Below are 17,800 nucleotides of genomic sequence, written 5' to 3'. Positions count from 1 at the left end.
CAGAGGTGGCAGCAGAGAGCACTGTGGTCAGACAGAAAAGAAATTCAAAAAGAAAAGAACTTCCTCTGTAGTATACAGCAGCTGATAAGTACTGGGAGGATTAAGATTTTTTAAAAATAGAAGTAATTTACAAATTTAGAACTAGTTGATTTGATATATTTTTTTTTCTATCTCCGGAGTACCCCTTTAACCATCACCCATTAAATAATCCATTTGTAAGAATTCTTGGGCCACCCATAATCTGCATTGGCGCCTCATTGCGTGTGATGCTGTACAGAGACCAAACACTGAAGATAACTTGGTAGGAAATGAACAATTGACGTCTTTTAGCGCTTTTTTTTTTTTTTATTACACTAAACAATCTTCAAGGATCTCGCTCGGAGGCGCAATCTAAAGGACCAGGTTGTGACTAGGAGTTCTGACTGGTCCACATGGCGTCTTGAATTTGGTCCTCCCGGAGCAGCCGCAGGGTACGCAGCCCGTAGAGAAGCTGGCTCTTGGAGTTTCCGATAAAGTTGTTGGACAGGAAGGCTGGGAGACCTCCGAATCCATCCCGTAAAGTGTAGAGCGGAACGCGGACTATACCCATCACCTGTGGGAGAGGCAAAAAATAGACATTACTAGATCTCTAGTATCGAAAGATTTATCCCCTATCCTATGAATCCGACTGCTGGGACCCCCACGATCTCCGGTACGGGGCCCCGGCAGTCCGTGGGAAGGGGGCGTGTCGATTGAAAAAACAGAAGCAAACGAATGACATTAAAAGCTCATCCGTTTTCCATAGACTTCAATGTTAAATTTACAGTTTCTGTTTTTTCTTATGGAAGAAAAAAAATACTGCATGTGCTGTTTTTTTTTGCCGACAAAAAAACGGAAAGGAGCGCAGACGGGTACAAACGGATGTAAACGGATTGTAAAAAAAAAAAAATAAAAATAAAAAAATAAAATAAAAAAAACAGTGACACGAATGGGATTTTTTCAAAAACTGTTTTTAATCCGTTTACAGCCTGCAAGAACGGAACCTGAACGAGGATAATAAAATCAGGGACAGACGGCCGTGGGAACGCACCCTAACATGCAAGAACATACTGTAGCTAAAAGAGGGTAGCAACTGCAATGGTATGTTGGAGCCCATGGAGGGGGACTGCTATATATAAGTTTCACATGACAGATGGGGGCGCTGCTACAGTTTTTGCTTTGGGGGTCCTTTCCTTGCACCCATATACAAATAACGGTAAGGCTGCATTCACACCACGTTTTTGCAATACAGAGCCAGGATACATTTTCTATGTGAAAACTGTACGGAACCGTATTGAAAACCATTTGCCAAAAGATGCATCAGGTTGTGTCCATTTTGCATCCTGTAAGGTTGTCAGTTTTTTTCCCGTACCCAAAACTGTAGCCTACCATGGTTTTTGGTCCGCGTTAAAAACTGTATTAAACCTTATATGTGTGTAATCATTTTTTATTTTATTTTTTTAACATGGGAGTCAATGGGAACCGAACAGAACTGTATGTGCGTACGGTTCCATGTGGTTTTCACCATACGGTTTTTGACTTTGCAGTTTTTTTTTCTTGGAATTTCAATCAAACAAGTGAAACTTTATTCATAATGGAGTGAAAAGTTCAAAACGTATACGAATGCAACCAGACATTTTTTAACCCCTTAACGACGAAGGACGTATATGTACGCGCATATCGGGTCGGTCCCGGCGGCCGATCGCGGTGATGCCCTGTATTAACCCTTCAGACGCGGCAATCAAAGCTGACCACCGCGTCTGAAGTGAAAGTAACCCGGCTGCTCAGTCGGGCTGTTCGGGACCGCCGCGGTGAAATCGTGGCTTCCCGAACAGCTTACAGGACACCAGGAGGGCCCTTACCTGCCTCCACGGTGTCCGATCGACAAAAAAAAAAAAAGTAAAAAAAAAAAAAAAAAAAAAAAAAAGTGTTAACCAAGGTCATTTAACCCCTTCCCTAATAAAAGTTTGAATCACCCCCATTTTCCCCCCAAAAAAAATAAAACAGTGTAAATAAAAATAAACATATGGTATCACCGAGTGCGTAAATTTCCGAACTATAAAAATATATTGTTAATTAAACCGCACGGTCAATGGCGTACACGTAAAAAAATTACAAAGTCCAAAAAAGTGTATTTTTGGTAACTTTTTATACCATTAAAAAATGAAAAAAAGTTGTCAAAAAGTCCAATCAAAACTAAAATGGTACCGATAAAAACTTCAGATCATGGCGCAAAAAATGAGTCCTCATACCACCCTGTACGTGGAAAAATAAAAAAAGTTATAGGGGTCAGAAGATGACATTTTTAAACATATAAATTTTCCTGCATGTAGTTTTGATTTTTTCCAGAAGTGCGACAAAATCAAACCTATATAAGTAGGGTATCATTTTAACCGTATGGACCTACAGAATAATGATAAGGTGTCATTTTTACCGAAATATGCACTACGTAGAAACGGAAGCCCCAAAAATTTACAAAATGGCGTTTTTTTCTTCGATTTTGTCGCACAATGATTTTTTTCCGTTTCGCCGTGAATGTTTGGGTAAAATTACTAATGTCCCTGCAAAGTAGAATTGGTGACGCAAAAAATAAGCCATAATATGGATTTTTAGGTGGAAAAATGAAAGGGTTATGATTTTTAAAAGGTAAGGAGGAAAAAACAAAAGTGCAAAAACTGAAAAACCCTGAGTCCTTAAGGGGTTAAACCATAGACGGGTTAAAATTTGTACACGCGTTTTGATACAGTTTAGTCCGGTTATGAGGGATCAAAAACCTGATACGGGAACTGTATTGCAAAAACGTGGTGGGAATGCACCCTAAGGCTGGGTTCACACCACGTTTTTGCAATACAGTTCCCTCATCAGGTTTTTGATTAAAAAAAACGGATTCCTCAAAACTGGACTAAACTGTATGAAAATGTGTGTACAAATTTTTATCTGTATACAGTTTGAAAAATGATGTCCGGTTGCATCAGTTTATGTTTACGTTTTTAACTTTTCACAAGTTTCACTTGTTTGATTGAAATTCCAAGAAAAAAAACTGTGCAAAGTCAAAAACCGTATGGTGCAAACCGGATGGAACAGTACGCACATACGGCTCTGCACGGTTCCCATTGACTCCTATGTTAAAAAAACGTAAACGGTTTAATATTTGACTTTTTACCCGGAACAAAATCCGTGATAGGCCACGGTTTTCTGTCCGAAAAAATTTAATAAAAAGTAAAAAACCGTATGGATTGAAAAACGGAGACAACCATATACATTATAGTTCAAACAGTTTTGACTGTGAAGTCTATGGGCACGGTTTTCTGTACGGTTGCGATCGCCACGGCTGGCTATTAACCCTTTAGATCGCCGGTCTAAAGGGATCGGTGAATGCTCCCTGGTGGGCTAGTGGGGTGGATCGCCCCCCCCCCCCCCCCCCCCAGCGCGATCGCGGGCAGGCGATCCACTGTGGAGGTAGCCGGAGGGCTTACCTCTGCTTCCTGCTGTCCCGTGGCTCTGTCATTGATAGAGCCTGGCTGGACTTGGCTCTATCAATGGATCACAGATCAATGGAGTTCAATAGAGCTCTATTCATCTGTCTGAGGAATCTAATGATTCCTCCTAAAAGTCTAATAAAGTGTAAAAAAAAAAAAAAAAAAAAAAAGTTTTAATAAAAGTATAAAAGACATTGTTTTTGAGTCAGAATCGGGATATATCGCGATATGTCGTCCCGTAAACAGAATCGGGAAATATCGCAATATATTGCATCGTCATACGTGTATCGCGATACGTATCGCCAAATTCTTGCCGATTCACACCCCTAGTGTGAACTGACCCTAATACAGGGCACAGAAGAGAATGTGTCTCACCTCCAATCCATGATCTTTAGCATTCACCCCTTCTTTCTCTATGGCTTCTATTTCCTCCAGCTTCAGTTCCTTCGTGAAGAAGTGTGTGACCCCTTTCTGGGGAAGATCTCGGACCTGGGAACTCCTATAATCGTTTTCTGTCACTTTCAAAGAGTTGAAGGTGGAGCCCAATTCCTCCAGCAGCTCGCGGTTCAGGCCGTCTTCCAGGGAACAGTCTCGAGTATCTACGAAACCCCCCGGGAAGCCAAGACGGCCATCAAAGCGCATCATCATCTGTGAAGACAGGAGAAAGAAGGAGAATTCAGAGGAAGATTTCTATTATCAGAACCTGTGCAGAGGAAAAGTTGCTCACGGCTTTCATTTTTAACAAGGACTCAGCAAAATGAAAGAAGCGATCTGATTGGTTGCTATGGGCCATAAATAGTTACCTATATACAACCGACCAATGAGGAGGCCGTGAAAAACTAATAGGGATGGGATTCTCTAAGACTGTTGTCTCAAAACCGAGAGGATGGGTTAGGGTGCGTTCACACGGCCGTCTGGCCCCGTTTTTTTTTTTTTTATCCCCGTTTCGGTTCCATTCTTGCAGGCTGCAAACAGATTAAAAATGGTTTTCAAAAAAACCCCATTCATGTCAATGGGATTTTTTTTTACAATCCGTTTACACCCGTCTGCGCTCATCTCCGTTCTTTTGATGGCAGAAAAAACGTCTAAAAAACGGATACAGTAAATTTAACAATTAAATCTATGGAAAACGGATGCGCCTTTAATGTCACCCATTTGCATCGGTTTTTTGATCCGTTTTTACTTCTGAGCATGCCAAGAAAAAGAAAAATTACAGATCCACAAGGATAACATCAGTTTGCATCCGTTATTGTCAGTTATTTTTAAAGTCCGTTTTTTTTTTTGAAGGGAGAAGAATGGGACGGGTCTAGATGGGCGTGTGAACGCAGCTTTACAAAGCAGCCTGCAGTTACTGGATGAAGAGATCCAGGCCTGCAAAGCAGAGCAGACTCCGGGAGGAAGTGACTGCATGGTGAGTGAGGGCGGGCTCAGTGCTTGCCTCAGACACGCTCCTTCCTGAGAAGTGGATGTCAGAATGAGTGAGCAGCAGAACGGAGGCGATTTTTAAGCCAAACACAGAAGCTGTGATATGACAGGCATGCTTTAAAGGGGTACTCCACCACAAGACATCTTATCCCCTATCCTCCTCCTTTGGATAGGGGATAAGATGTCTGACCCCCGCGACCCCCTGCTGCACCCGGCATTCGTTTAGAGCGTCAGGTGCAGCGCCAGAGACTAGTGACGTCACACCCCCTCCCATAGACTTGCATTGAGGGGGCTTGGCCGTGACGTCACAAGCCTCCACCCCGCATCGCCAGTCATCCGGCACGGAGCAAAGTTCGCTCCGTGCATCGTATGTCTGGTGTGCCGCAGCCGAGATTGCAGGGACCCCCGCAATCAGATATCTTATCCCCTTATCCTTTGGAGTTGCGTGCCGCGGCGCTGGAAATTATTAATAAAGGACATCTGTACTGATGATTTTAACATATTCCTGTGCCTGGGCTGCAAAAATAAACTTTGACTCACCTTCCTACATTCCCCCGTTGCTCCAGTACCGGCCTCACTTTCCTTCACTGCTACCTTCATGCTGCTTCCTGGGGACGGGAATGTCACAGAGCCGTCAGCGTATCAGCAGCCGCAGCGATGTCCCGCCTTGGCCGGTGATAGGCTGAGCGCACTGTCATGTAAGGAGCCGGCCAGTGATAGGCTGAGCGCACTGTCATGTAAGGAGCCGGCCGGTGATAGGCTGAGCGCACTGTCATGTAAGGAGCCGGCCGGTGATAGGCTGAGCGCACTGTCATGTAAGGAGCCGGCCGGTGATAGGCTGAGCGCACTGTCATGTAAGGAGCCGGCCGGTGATAGGCTGAGCGCACTGTCATGTAAGGAGCCGGCTGGTGATAGGCTGACAGCTCTGTGACGTTCCCGTCCCCAGGAAGCAGCATGAAGATCGTGAGGCCAATACCGGAGCAACGGGAATACATAGGAAGGCGAGTCAAAGTTTATTTAGTTTATTTTTGCAGCCCGGGCACAGGAATATGGAATATACAGGAATAAGCGCCGCGGCAAGTAACTCATTCATTTAAAGCGCCGGCGGCTCACAGGAGGATGGGGGGAAGCAGCGCCCAGGGGTCACATATGATTAGTTCCCCAGCATTGGGGGGGGGGAAATACCGTTAAATACTGTGGAAGCGCCATAACTTACAAATACCGTGATATGCATTTTTGCAGCACTAGTAGAATTTTTTTTTTTAATCAACTAGTGCTAGAAAGTTAAACGTATTTGTAAATTACTTATTTTTTTTAAAATCTTAATCCTTCCAGTACTTACCCGCTGCTTTATACTACAGAGGAAGTTGTGTAGTTATTTATTTCCAGTCTAACCACAGTGCTCTCTGCTGCCACCTCTGTCCATGTCAGGAACTGTCCAGAGCAGGAGAGGTTTGCTATGGGGATTTGTCCCTGCTCTGGACAGTTCCTGACATGGACAGGAGGTCAGCAGAGAGCACTGTGGTCAGACTGGAAAGAACTACACAACTTCCTCTGAAGCACCTCTTGATTTGAAAAAAAATGTGTTTACCACTGGAGTACCCCTTTAAAGGAAAACTGTCAGCTTTGTCCCCCCGCACTAACCAGCAGTATTGGCCGGAAGTGCGGTTTGATCCTTACGGTGCCCGGATCTGCCGCGCCATTCGGCCTTAATCTTCTATTTTCGGTATATTCAAATGAGTTGCTAACTGGCACCGGCCGGGCTAACTGGCACTTTGACGTCAGCGCCGCCAGCCGCAGCGCCGCCCAGTTCATCAATATTCCTCCCCTCCCTCTGCCTCTTCTCCCCGCTCTGTAATGCAGAGAGAGGAAGAATATTGATAAGCTGGGCGGCGCTGCGGCAGGCGGCACTGACGTCAGAGTGCAAGTTAGCCCTGCCGGTGCCAGTTAGCAACTCATTTGAATATACCAAAAATAGTAGATCCAGGCACGGTAAGAATCAAACTGATCAGCGTCCCCCGCACTACCAGCCAGAACCGCTGGTTAGTGCGGGGGAAGAAAGTGGACAGTTTTCCTTTAAGGGTGTCCCACGGCAGATAGTGAAGGAAAAGAACAACTCCGATTAGAGAAGACGCCACCTGTGAGCCAGGGGTCTGGGCAGTGTTTCCCAACCAGGGTGACTCCCGCTGTTGCAAGCAAAACTACAACTCCCAGCATGCCCGGACAGCCATGCTGGGAGTTGTAGTTTTGCAACAGCTGGGGGCACCCTGGTCGGGAAACACTGACATATTTGGGGGGGGGGGATACATTTTTGGAAATGGGCTGCTAAGGGGTACCCGGGTTAAAAAAAAAGCTTGGGGACCACTGCTCTACCCACCAGTAAGTAGACATGAATGGAGTGCGACTGTGGTTTATCATGTGACCTCGCAGCTCAGCACAACCTGTAACAGTCACCTGACCTCCCACAATGCACTAGGAAGTCAGCAGAACTCTTCATTGAGCCTCCTGTCTCCACAGAGAATAAAACTCCATATAAAATAAAGCAAAGTATATACAAAGATATTCTACGTGTTCTGTAGATTTATACTGTGGTGGGTTATAGATTAAGTCGCGCAAAAAGTGGAGTTGTCCTTTAAGGGAACGTGAGGAAACCTGGAGCCCACATGTCCCTGCAGACCCCCAGGATCTCACCAGTACGACGTATCGGATGGGGACCCGCTCAAACAGCTTGGCTGTGGTGGGGGCGTAGAGCATCACGTGACACGCGTGTCTGTAGCCCTCCAGCTGCAGCGCCTCTTCGCGGGGCACATTGCGAGGCCGTGGACGGTCCTCTGGAGCCATTCGGTTCTGCTGCCCGGCCTGAGCCATGATAGATGCTACATTCTGTGGGCTAAAGGACCTTTGATGATGTCATGATCATGTGATCGGTCACATGCCTGGGAGGAGTCGAATCCTGCGCTGTGCTATTCCTAATTATTCGATTGTACAGTTGTAGCTTTACAGCTGTTGTAAAACTACAACTCCCAGCATGCCTGGACAGCCAAAGGCTGTATATGTATATATTGTGCATGCAGCAGAGATGTGTGTACATTTATAATGCAACTGCGTGCCAAAGGCTGTCCGGGCATGCTGGGAGTTGTAGTTTTACATCAGCTGGAGGCACCCTAGTTTTATATATATATATATATATATATATATATATATATATATATATATATATATATATATATATATGATGTGCATGCAGCAGAGCTGTGTGTACGTTTATTATGCAACTGCGTGCCAAAGGCTGTCCGGGGATGCTGGGAGTTGTAGTTTCGCAACAGCTGGAGGCACCCATATATATATATATATATATATATATATATATATATATATATATATATATATATATATGATGTGCATGCAGCAGAGCTGTGTGTATGTTTATTATGCAACTGCGTGCCAAAGGCTGTCCGGGGATGCTTGGAGTTGTAGTTTTGCAACAGCTGGAGGCACCCTAGTTTTATATATATATATATATATATATATATATATATATATATATATATATATATATGATGTGCATGTAGCAGAACTGTGTCTGCATTTATAATGCAACTGTGTGCAAAAGGCTGTTGGGGGATGCTGGGAGTTGTAGTTCTGCAACAGCTGGAGGCACCCTGGTTGGGGAACACTGGATTAGTTATGTGAGCATGAAAATACAGCATGTAACGTGCAGGCATGGAATGTGCATGCAGCAGAGCTGTGGGAGTTTTTTTAAAGGGGTACTCCAGTGGATTTTTTTTTTTAAATGAACTGGTGCCAGAAAGTTAAACAGATATGTAAATTACTTCTATTAAAAAAAATCTTAATCCTTTTAGTACTTTTTAGCAGCTGCATGCTACAGAGGAAATTCTTTTACTTTTCGAATTTCTTTTTTGTGTTGACCACAGTGCTCTCTGCTGACACCTCTGTCCGTGTCAGGAACTGTCCTGAGTAGCATAGGTTTGCTATGGGGATTTGCTCCGGCTCTGGACAGTTCCTTTAATGGACATAGGTGTCAGCAGAGAGCACTGTGGACAATACAAAAAAGAAATAAAAAAAATTAAGATTTTCCTCTGTATCAAACAGCTGCTAAAAAGTACTGAAAGGATTAATATTTTTTAATAGAAGTACTTTAGAAAACTGTTTAACTTTCTGGCATCATTTTTTTTTTTTTTTTTTTAAGTTTTCCACCAGAGTACCCCTTTAATGCAACTGTGTGCGGTGAAGCTTTGTTTGTAACACATATACAGCAGAGCTGTAAGTGCGCATTCACACAGGGCACTATCCTGTTTATCTGAATGGGCCTTTCAGAAATCCATGGCTGCCTTCGGCTGTCCGGACATGCTGGGAGTTGTAGTTTTGCAACAGCTGGAGGCACCCTGGTTGGGAAACACTGGGGTAGAGGATAACAGGATTTGCTTAATAAAGTGAGTTACCGAGATATATCTGTCATTGCATCTTTCTGCTAAATCATAGAATGTTGTAGAATCCTTGAAGTAGCAAATTCCAGTATCGCTCTCTGCACCGACCATTTCCACTACACCTGCGCACGGACACGCCGGTCCCGCCCTCGACCTTGAAAACTATAGAAGAAAGAGATTGTCCAGCGCTGGGCTTGCGGATAAAAGCTTGTTCTTTATTTAGAAAATTCACAGAAATCACTTGACAGAGGACAATGTCTGACGCGTTTCGCACGCGAGTGCTTAATCGTAGACTGACGACGATTAAACACTCACATGCGAAACGCGTCAGACATTGTCCTCTGTCAAGTGATTTCTGTGAATTTTCTAAATAAAGAACAAGCTTTTATCCGCAAGCCCAGCGCTGGACAATCTCTTTCTTCTGTTGTCGAATCCTGTAATACCTTTTTTTTATTTATTTTTTATTTTTATTGAACCAGCAGTATTTGTGTAGCGGAACCTCGTCTCTACCAAAATAAAGTCCAATATCACTGGACTAATGGCTCTAAACCAGGGGTCCTCAAACCAGGGGCACGCCAAGGATTATGCGGGGGGTACGGCAATTCGCTGAAAAATACTGGCCATGCATTGGTCAGTATTTGTCAGAGCAGAGCGGGGATTGGACGCCGTGCAGGGGTTGCCGGGCCTGACGTGTGACGTCCCTGAGGTCTCACGGAGGTGCCGGAACAGCGCAGAAGGACGTCACCCGTCAGTGCGGCCCTCCGTCTCCTGCAGTATGGGAGGGTGTTATTGTATGTATCTCATATATTGGCCCAGGGGGATCGGAGGGGGAAATAATGGCACAAGGGGATTAAGATGGAGGGGGGGGGGGGGAATAATGGCAAAAGGGGATTAAGTATCGCCTTAGTATCGCATTAGAAATGTATCGCATTAGAAATTATGAAATTAAGTACTTTTGTGACTTATTTTGTCTACGGGTACCTTTCCTGCATAACTTCCATGTGAGGGGTACCTGCGGACATACTTTCACCCCTTGGGGGAACAGTCGCGAAAATGGTTGAGAACCACTGCTCTAAACTACTGTGATATAAACTATGAACACAGCGCCACCTACTGTCAAGTTGGAATATCTGTTTATAGTACTTGGGCGTAGGCGCACTCAAAAGCAACATATTAAAAAAATAATTATATATGTGTATATATATATATATATATATATATATATATATATATATATATATTTATTTATCAGTACAAGTTATCACATTTTATATAATTAGATACAAATGCATATATTTTAACCTAAAATAAGGAATATACGTGTAAACATCTGCTGGAAGCTGCAGTTCTGTAATAAGCACAGAGTAATAGGTTGAAGATTACTGTTTTTCTGGGATCCTCATGATGATTTACACACTAAAGCAGTGTTTTCCAACCAGGGTGCCTCCAGCTGTTGCAAAACTACAACTACCAGCATGCCCGGACAGCCTTCGGCTGTCCGGGCATGCTTGAAGTTGTAGTTTTGCAACAGCTGGAGGCACCCTGGTTGGGGAACACTGCACTAAAGAATAAAGGTTAGTATTGCACAGATCCCCTGCGGAAACAGGGCACAACCCTGTGGGATTCAGGTGCTTCCTCAATAGTCTAGATAAGGGCGGGTTCACACCACGATTTTTCTATACAGTTTTTGGATACGTTTATAAAAAAAATAAAAAACGCATGCAACCGTACAGCAAATCGTGGCCATCGACTTTCCATTCAAAACCGTATGCACCATATTGTATACGGTTGGCTCCGTTTTTCAAACCATACGTTTTTTTTAACCTTTTTTTTTTCTGGACAGAAAACCATAGCCTACCACGGTTTTTGGCCCGGGTGAAAAACTGTATTGACCCGTATATGTTTTTTTTTAACATGGGAGTCAATGGGAACCGTACAGAACCGCATGTGCGTACGGTTCCATCCAGTTTTCACCATACGGTTTTTGACTTTCCACATTTTTTTTCTTGGAATTTCAATCAAACAAGTGAAACTTTATTCATAATGGAGTGAAAAGTTCAAAACGTATATGTCTTTTTTTTTCTTAAAAAACGGATGCAACCGGACACCATTTTTCAAACCGTATACAGATAAAAGTTTGTACACACGTTTTGATACAGCTTAATCCGGTTTTGAGGAATCAGTTTTTTTTAAATCAAAAACCTGACACAGGATCCGTATAGCAAAATCGTGGTGTGAACCCAGCCTCACTGTAGTACAGTCAGCTTTATAGCTTCGTCTGTGCACTCCATGGTCATTTTTAGAGATGAGCGAACTTACAGTAAATTCGATTCGTCACGAACTTCTCAGCTCGGCGGTTGCTGACTTTTCCTGCATATATTAGTTCAGCTTTCCGGTGCTCCGGTGGGCTGGAAAAGGTGGATACAGTCCTAGGAAAGAGTCTTCTAGGACTGTATCCACCTTTTCCAGCCCACCGGAGCACAGGAAAGCTGAACTAATTTATGCAGGAAAAGTCATCAACCGCCGAGCCGAGAAGTTCATGACGAATCGAATTTACTGTAAGTTCGGTCATCTCTAGTCATTTTATTAGGGCACCATCTAGTAGGACGTTGTTCCGCCATTGGCCTTTAGAACTAAAACCCATCGTGTATAGATTCCACTTGGTGATGAAACCGTTCTGCCGGAATATTGGCCCATGTGGACAGGATCGCAGTTGCCGCACATTAGATGGAGGTCCTGACATGTTCTGATCAGCCCATTCCACTTCGCCCCAGAGAAGCTCTATAGCGGAGGTTCCCAACTTGGGGTACTTAGCAGTTCTCCTGGGGGAATGTGGAAAAACCCATAATGGTACCACAGTGACTAAAAGAATTGAGCAGTGGCTGCTGGTAATAGCTGACGTCAGGGCCCCGCGGAGTGAAGCAGGACAGCAGAGGAGAAGCACAGGACATATGTGGACGGGTAAATACTGTGGCAGCTTCGGTGCTGTTCTGGACCAGGGACCTACTGCTATGGGCCATAACAGTAGGTCCCCAGACCAGATGAGCAGTGAAGCACTAAAGTGGAGCACAGTAGGAGGCCTACAACTATGGGGGAGATTTATCAAAACCTGTGCAGAGGAAAACTTGCCCAGTTGCCCATAGCAACCAATCAGCTTGCTTCTTTCATTTTCATGAAGACCTGTGAAAAATGAAAGAAGCGATCTGATTGGTTGCTATGGGCAACTGGACAACTTTTCCTCTGCACAGGTTTTGATAAATCTCCGGGCACAGTAGGAGGCCTACTACTACTGAATGGGGGCACTATTACTGTGTGGGGCAATAAACATGATGACAGACATTTATCAAGCTATTTAGTTAATTTTTTTTTTAACTAAAAATGTCGCACAAATGTCGCACCTGCAACTACGCGATTTTTCGTGCGACATTATGACTGGAAAGCGAGAAAAGCAAGTTTTCCAAAACTTAACTGCGTAGTAATAATTTTAAAATGGACTATGGGTAGTCTGGTATTTATTAACTGCGACAGTCGCAACTGCGCAAAAAAAAAGTCGCAACAAGGTTAAAAATTGACTAAATTTACTCCGGCTCAAACATGGAGCAGAAAAAGCTACTACCAAAGTCAAAAAGGAAAAATTGCTTACGTGAAAGAAATTTAGCAACAGGCTGAAACCAGTTGATAAATAAGTCACAGATAAGCAAAAAAAAAAAAGTAAGGAAAAAAGTACTAAAAAAAGGAAAACATAAGCAAACACTGATAAATATCCCCCCAATTTGTAAAGAGGGTATTAGACAGATAGGGTCAGGTATAAGGCTATCCTTCTTATAAGATAGAGATAGATATAAGGCTATCCTTCTTATAAGATAGAGATAGATATAAGGCTATCCTTCATATAAGATAGAGATAGGTATAAGGTTATCCTTCATATAAGATAGGGATAGGTATAAGGCTATTCTTCATATAAGATAGAGATAGGTATAAGGCTATCCTTCTTATAAGATAGGGATGGGTATAAGGCTATCCTTCTTATAAGATAGGGATGGGTATAAGGCTATCCTTCATATAAGATAGGGATAGATATACAGCTATCCTTCATATAAGATAGAGATAGGTATAAGGCTATCCTTCATATAAGATAGAGATAGGTATAAGGCTATCCTTCATATAAGATAGAGATAGGTATAAGGCTATCCTTCATATAAGATAGGGATATGTATAAGGCTATCCTTCATATAAGATAGGGATAGGTATAAGGCTATCCTTCATATAAGATAGGGATAAGGCTATCCTTCATATAAGATAGAGATAGGCATAAGGCTATGCTTCATATAAGATAGAGAGATAGATATAAGGCTATCCTTCATATAAGATAGAGATAGGTATAAGGCTATCCTTCATATAAGATAGAGATAGGCATAAAGCTATCCTTCATATAAGATAGAGATAGGCATAAGGCTATCCTACATATAATATAGAGATAGGCATAAGGCTATTCTTCATATAAGATAGAGATAGGTATAAGGCTATTCTTCATATAAGATAGAGATAGATATAAGGCTATCCTTTATATAAGATAGGGATAGGTATAAGGCTATCCTACGTATAAGATAGAGATAGGCATAAGGCTGTCCTTCATATAAGATAGGGATAGGTATAAGGCTATCCTTCATATAAGATAGAGATAGGCATAAGGCTATGCTTCATATAAGATAGAGAGATAGATATAAGGCTATCCTTCATATAAGATAGAGATAGGTATAAGGCTATCCTTCATATAAGATAGAGATAGGCATAAAGCTATCCTTCATATAAGATAGAGATAGGCATAAGGCTATCCTTCATATAAGATAGAGATAGGCATAAGGCTATTCTTCATATAAGATAGAGATAGGTATAAGGCTATTCTTCATATAAGATAGAGATAGGTATAAGGCTATCCTTCATATAAGATAGTGATAGGTATAAGGTTATACTTCATATAAGATAGAGATAGACATAAGGCTATCCTTCATATAAGATAGTGATAGGTATAAGGCTATGCTTCATATAAGATAGAGAGATAGATATAAGGCTATCCTTCATATAAGATAGGGATAGGTATAAGGCTATCCTTCATATAGGATAGAGATAGGCATAAGGCTATCCTTCATATAAGATAGAGATAGGCATAAAGCTATCCTTCATATAAGATAGAGATAGGCATAAGGCTATCCTACATATAATATAGAGATAGGCATAAGGCTATTCTTCATATAAGATAGAGATAGGTATAAGGCTATCCTTCATATAAGATAGTGATAGGTATAAGGTTATCCTTCATATAAGATAGAGATAGGCATAAGGCTATTCTTCATATAAGATAGGGATAGGTATAAGGCTATCCTTCATATAAGATAGTGATAGGTATAAGGCTATGCTTAATATTAGAGATAGATATAAGGCTATCCTTCATATAAGATAGGGATAGGTATAAGGCTATCCTTCATATAAGATAGTGATAGGTATGAGGCTATGCTTCATATAAGATAGAGATAGATATAAGGCTATCCTTCATATAAGATAGAGATAGGTATAAGGCTATCCTTCATAGAAGATAGGGATAGGTATAAGGCTATCCTTCACATAAGACAGAGACAGGCATAAGGCTATCCTTCATATAAGATAGGGATAGGTATAAGGCTATCCTTCATATAAGATAGGGATAGATATACAGCTATCCTTCATATAAGATAGGGGTAGGCATAAGGCTATCCTTCATAGAAGATAGAGATAGGTATAAGGCTATCCTTCATATAAGATAGGGACAAGGGCTATTCATAGTATTCAGAATATTGGGCAGACTAGTTGGGATGAATGGTTCTTATCTGCCGCCACATTCTATGTTTGTCTCTATCTACATCTATACAATCATTGTGGATAGTGCATTGTCCTTCTCTGGGTCCTTGTGCCATGGGATAAAGAGCTGCCATGAAGGGATGAACTTGGTCAGCCACAATGTGTAGATCTTTCCAGTCTGACCACAGTGCTCTCTGCTGCCACCTCTTTGTCAGGAACTGTCCAGAGCAGGAGTAAATCCCCATAGCAAACCTCTCCTGCTCTGGACAGTTCCTGACATGTACAGAGGTGTCAGCAGAGAGCACTGTGGTCAGATAGGAAAGATCTACACCACTTCCTATGGAGTATACAGCAGCTGATAAGTACTGGAAGGATTAAGATTTTTAAATAGAAGTAATTTACAAATCTGTTTAACTTTCTGGCACCAGTTGATTTGAAAACATTTTGTTCCCTCTGGAGTACCCCTTTAATTGTACAGTCAAGCAGGGCCCCTCCGGACAAGTTTTTCTTGGGTCTTTATGGATTGCTGTCACTGTTCCTCCATTAGATATTTTTTCGGTAGAAGTCATGTTTTTCTATGGTAAATTTTATAAATTTTTTTGCAGCAGAGAGAGAGCGGCTCCTACTCATATTTACCGTATTCAGACAAACCCCGCTCATCTGCACTAAATACATGTGAACAGAGGGAGGGATCGATCCAGAGCAAAGTAACTTCTGTCTATTAGATCCCCGATTCTCAGTGATTAGAGATGAGCGAATTTACAGTAAATTCGATTCGTCACGAACTTCTCGGCTCGGCAGTTGATGTCTTATCCTGCATAAATTAGTTCAGCCTTCAGGTGCTCCGGTGGGCTGGAAAAGGTGGATACAGTCCTAGGAAAGAGTCTCCTAGGACTGTATCCACCTTTTCCAGCCCACCGGAGCACCGGAAAGCTGAACTAATTTATGCAGGAAAAGTTATCAACTTCCGAGCCGAGAAGTTCGTGACGAATCGAATTTACTGTAAGTTCGCTCATCTCTATCAGTGATATAAGAAGGATGTAGCCAAACCCATGGCCGCTCGTAGGTGCACGGCGTACAGATCCATATAAAAAAAAACTCCAGTCAATAAAAGATCCTGATTTTTTTATTTTTCTGTACTCTTCTAGTGATGTCTGTTTTCTGGAAAAGGCAAGTGACAACATCTCTCCCCGTAACAGTCTCCTAAATTTATGAAAAGGCAAATATACCGTATTTTTCGCCGTATAAGACGCACTTTTTCTTCCCCAAAACTGGGGGGAAAAAGTCGGTGCGTCTTATACGGCGAATACACACCTATCCCGGCGGTCCCTGCGGCCATCAACGGCCGGGACCTGCGGCCAATACAGGACATCACCGATCGCGGTGATGCCCTGTATTAACCCTTCAGACACGGCGATCAAAGCTGACCGCCACATCTGAAGGGAAAGTGACACTAACCCAGCGGTCCCGAACAGCCCGACTGAATAGCCGGGTTAGTGCTTACAGGACACTGGGAGGGACCTTACCTGCCTCCTCGGTGTCTTCTCCGTTCAGGGATCCCCTGTATGGCCGGCGCTCTCCTTCCTCGTCATCACGTCGTCGCGTACGTGCGTAACGACGTGATGGCGGCGACAGAGAGCGAAGATACCCGGCCGGCAGCAGAGACGTTCCGGAGCGACGGGGACACGGCGACAGCGATGGAGCGACATCCAGGGCAGCGGTGTCGGGTCCGGAGCGGCGGGAACACGTGAGTATTACCTCCAATGCAGTGGTCTTCAATCTGCGGACCTCCAGATGTTGCAAAACTACAACTCCCAGCATGCCCGGACAGCCAACGGCTGTCCGGGCATGCTGGGAGTTGTAGTTTTGCAACATCTGGAGGTCCGCAGATTGAAGACCACTATTGGGTTCAAAATGTTTATTTTTTTTAGATTTTGCACCTATAAATTGGGTGCGTCCTATAGGACGAAAAATACGGTAAGTCCATCTATGGGGATGAATATTGGTATAAACGTTTAACCACAAGTAGAATATATTTAGAGGTTTGCAATATTTATAAAAAAAAATTAAAAATCTGCTTTTTTTTTGACAAAGCATCCGTTTTTTTTTTTTTTTTTTTTTACTTCATCTTACGCAATCCTCTTAAAAGGCAACCTGTCCTAATTTTTATGCTGCCTGAACCACAAGTCATCATGGTGGTCCTCAGTGTTTTCTCCCCACCCACCTTGTTTGAGTATATGACAGTGTTTCCCAAACAGGGTGCCTCCAGCTGTTGCAAAACTACAAAAAAAAAAACCTAAATGCAAAATGTAGGGAAAGTGGAAAATGTAGGGAAACCTTAGTAAATACCCTGAAATTTTTTGTTGTTGTTGTAGGAAATTAAAACCCACAAAAGAAACCTACACAAAACTCTTAGTAAATCAGGGCCAATGGGTTTCAGTTATTTCACTTTGAGCAGAGTTGGGGAGGATCTTAAAGGGGTACTCCCGTGGAAATTTTTTTTTTTTTTTTTTTTTAAATCAACTGGTGCCAGAAAGATTTGTAAACCACTTCTATTAAAATATCTTAATCCTTCCAGTACTTTTTTGGGGCTGT

The 17,800-nt window shown here is 42.7% G+C and overlaps 1 protein-coding gene and 1 long non-coding RNA gene across 2 annotated transcripts; both read right to left on the bottom strand.

Moving 5' to 3' along the window:
- Positions 1-324: 324 nt before the first annotated feature.
- On the bottom strand, positions 325-7,830 carry LOC130290569 (U8 snoRNA-decapping enzyme-like). Its single transcript, XM_056538392.1, has 3 exons — positions 7,614-7,830; positions 3,873-4,145; positions 325-592 (listed from the first exon to the last, which is right to left on the bottom strand). Exons 1-3 carry the CDS (start codon positions 7,788-7,790, stop codon positions 410-412), a joined length of 633 nt encoding a protein of 210 aa, XP_056394367.1. The 5' UTR covers positions 7,791-7,830; the 3' UTR covers positions 325-409.
- Positions 7,831-16,315: 8,485 nt separating this feature from the next.
- LOC130291860 (uncharacterized) lies at positions 16,316-17,780 on the bottom strand. The gene is made up of 2 exons (XR_008848053.1): positions 17,104-17,780; positions 16,316-16,993 (listed from the first exon to the last, which is right to left on the bottom strand). It is a non-coding gene; the product is annotated as an uncharacterized LOC130291860 (long non-coding RNA).
- Positions 17,781-17,800: the final 20 nt, after the last annotated feature.

The sequence above is a fragment of the Hyla sarda genome, chromosome 9 (genome assembly GCF_029499605.1).
Source record: "Hyla sarda isolate aHylSar1 chromosome 9, aHylSar1.hap1, whole genome shotgun sequence".
In the NCBI taxonomy this organism is placed as follows: domain Eukaryota; kingdom Metazoa; phylum Chordata; class Amphibia; order Anura; family Hylidae; genus Hyla; species Hyla sarda.
This window is presented reverse-complemented; position numbering and strand designations above follow the sequence as displayed.

Excerpts from the sequence above, each read along its gene's own strand:
- LOC130290569 (XM_056538392.1), bottom strand. The coding sequence starts at position 7,790 with ATGGCTCAGGCCGGGCAGCAGAACCGAATGGCTCCAGAGGACCGTCCA. Across the intron at positions 4,146-7,613 it reads CCATCCGATACGTCGTACTG|ATGATGATGCGCTTTGATGG; the intron begins GTGAGATCCTGG and ends CTGTCTTCACAG. Across the intron at positions 593-3,872 it reads CTAAAGATCATGGATTGGAG|GTGATGGGTATAGTCCGCGT; the intron begins GTGAGACACATT and ends CCTCTCCCACAG.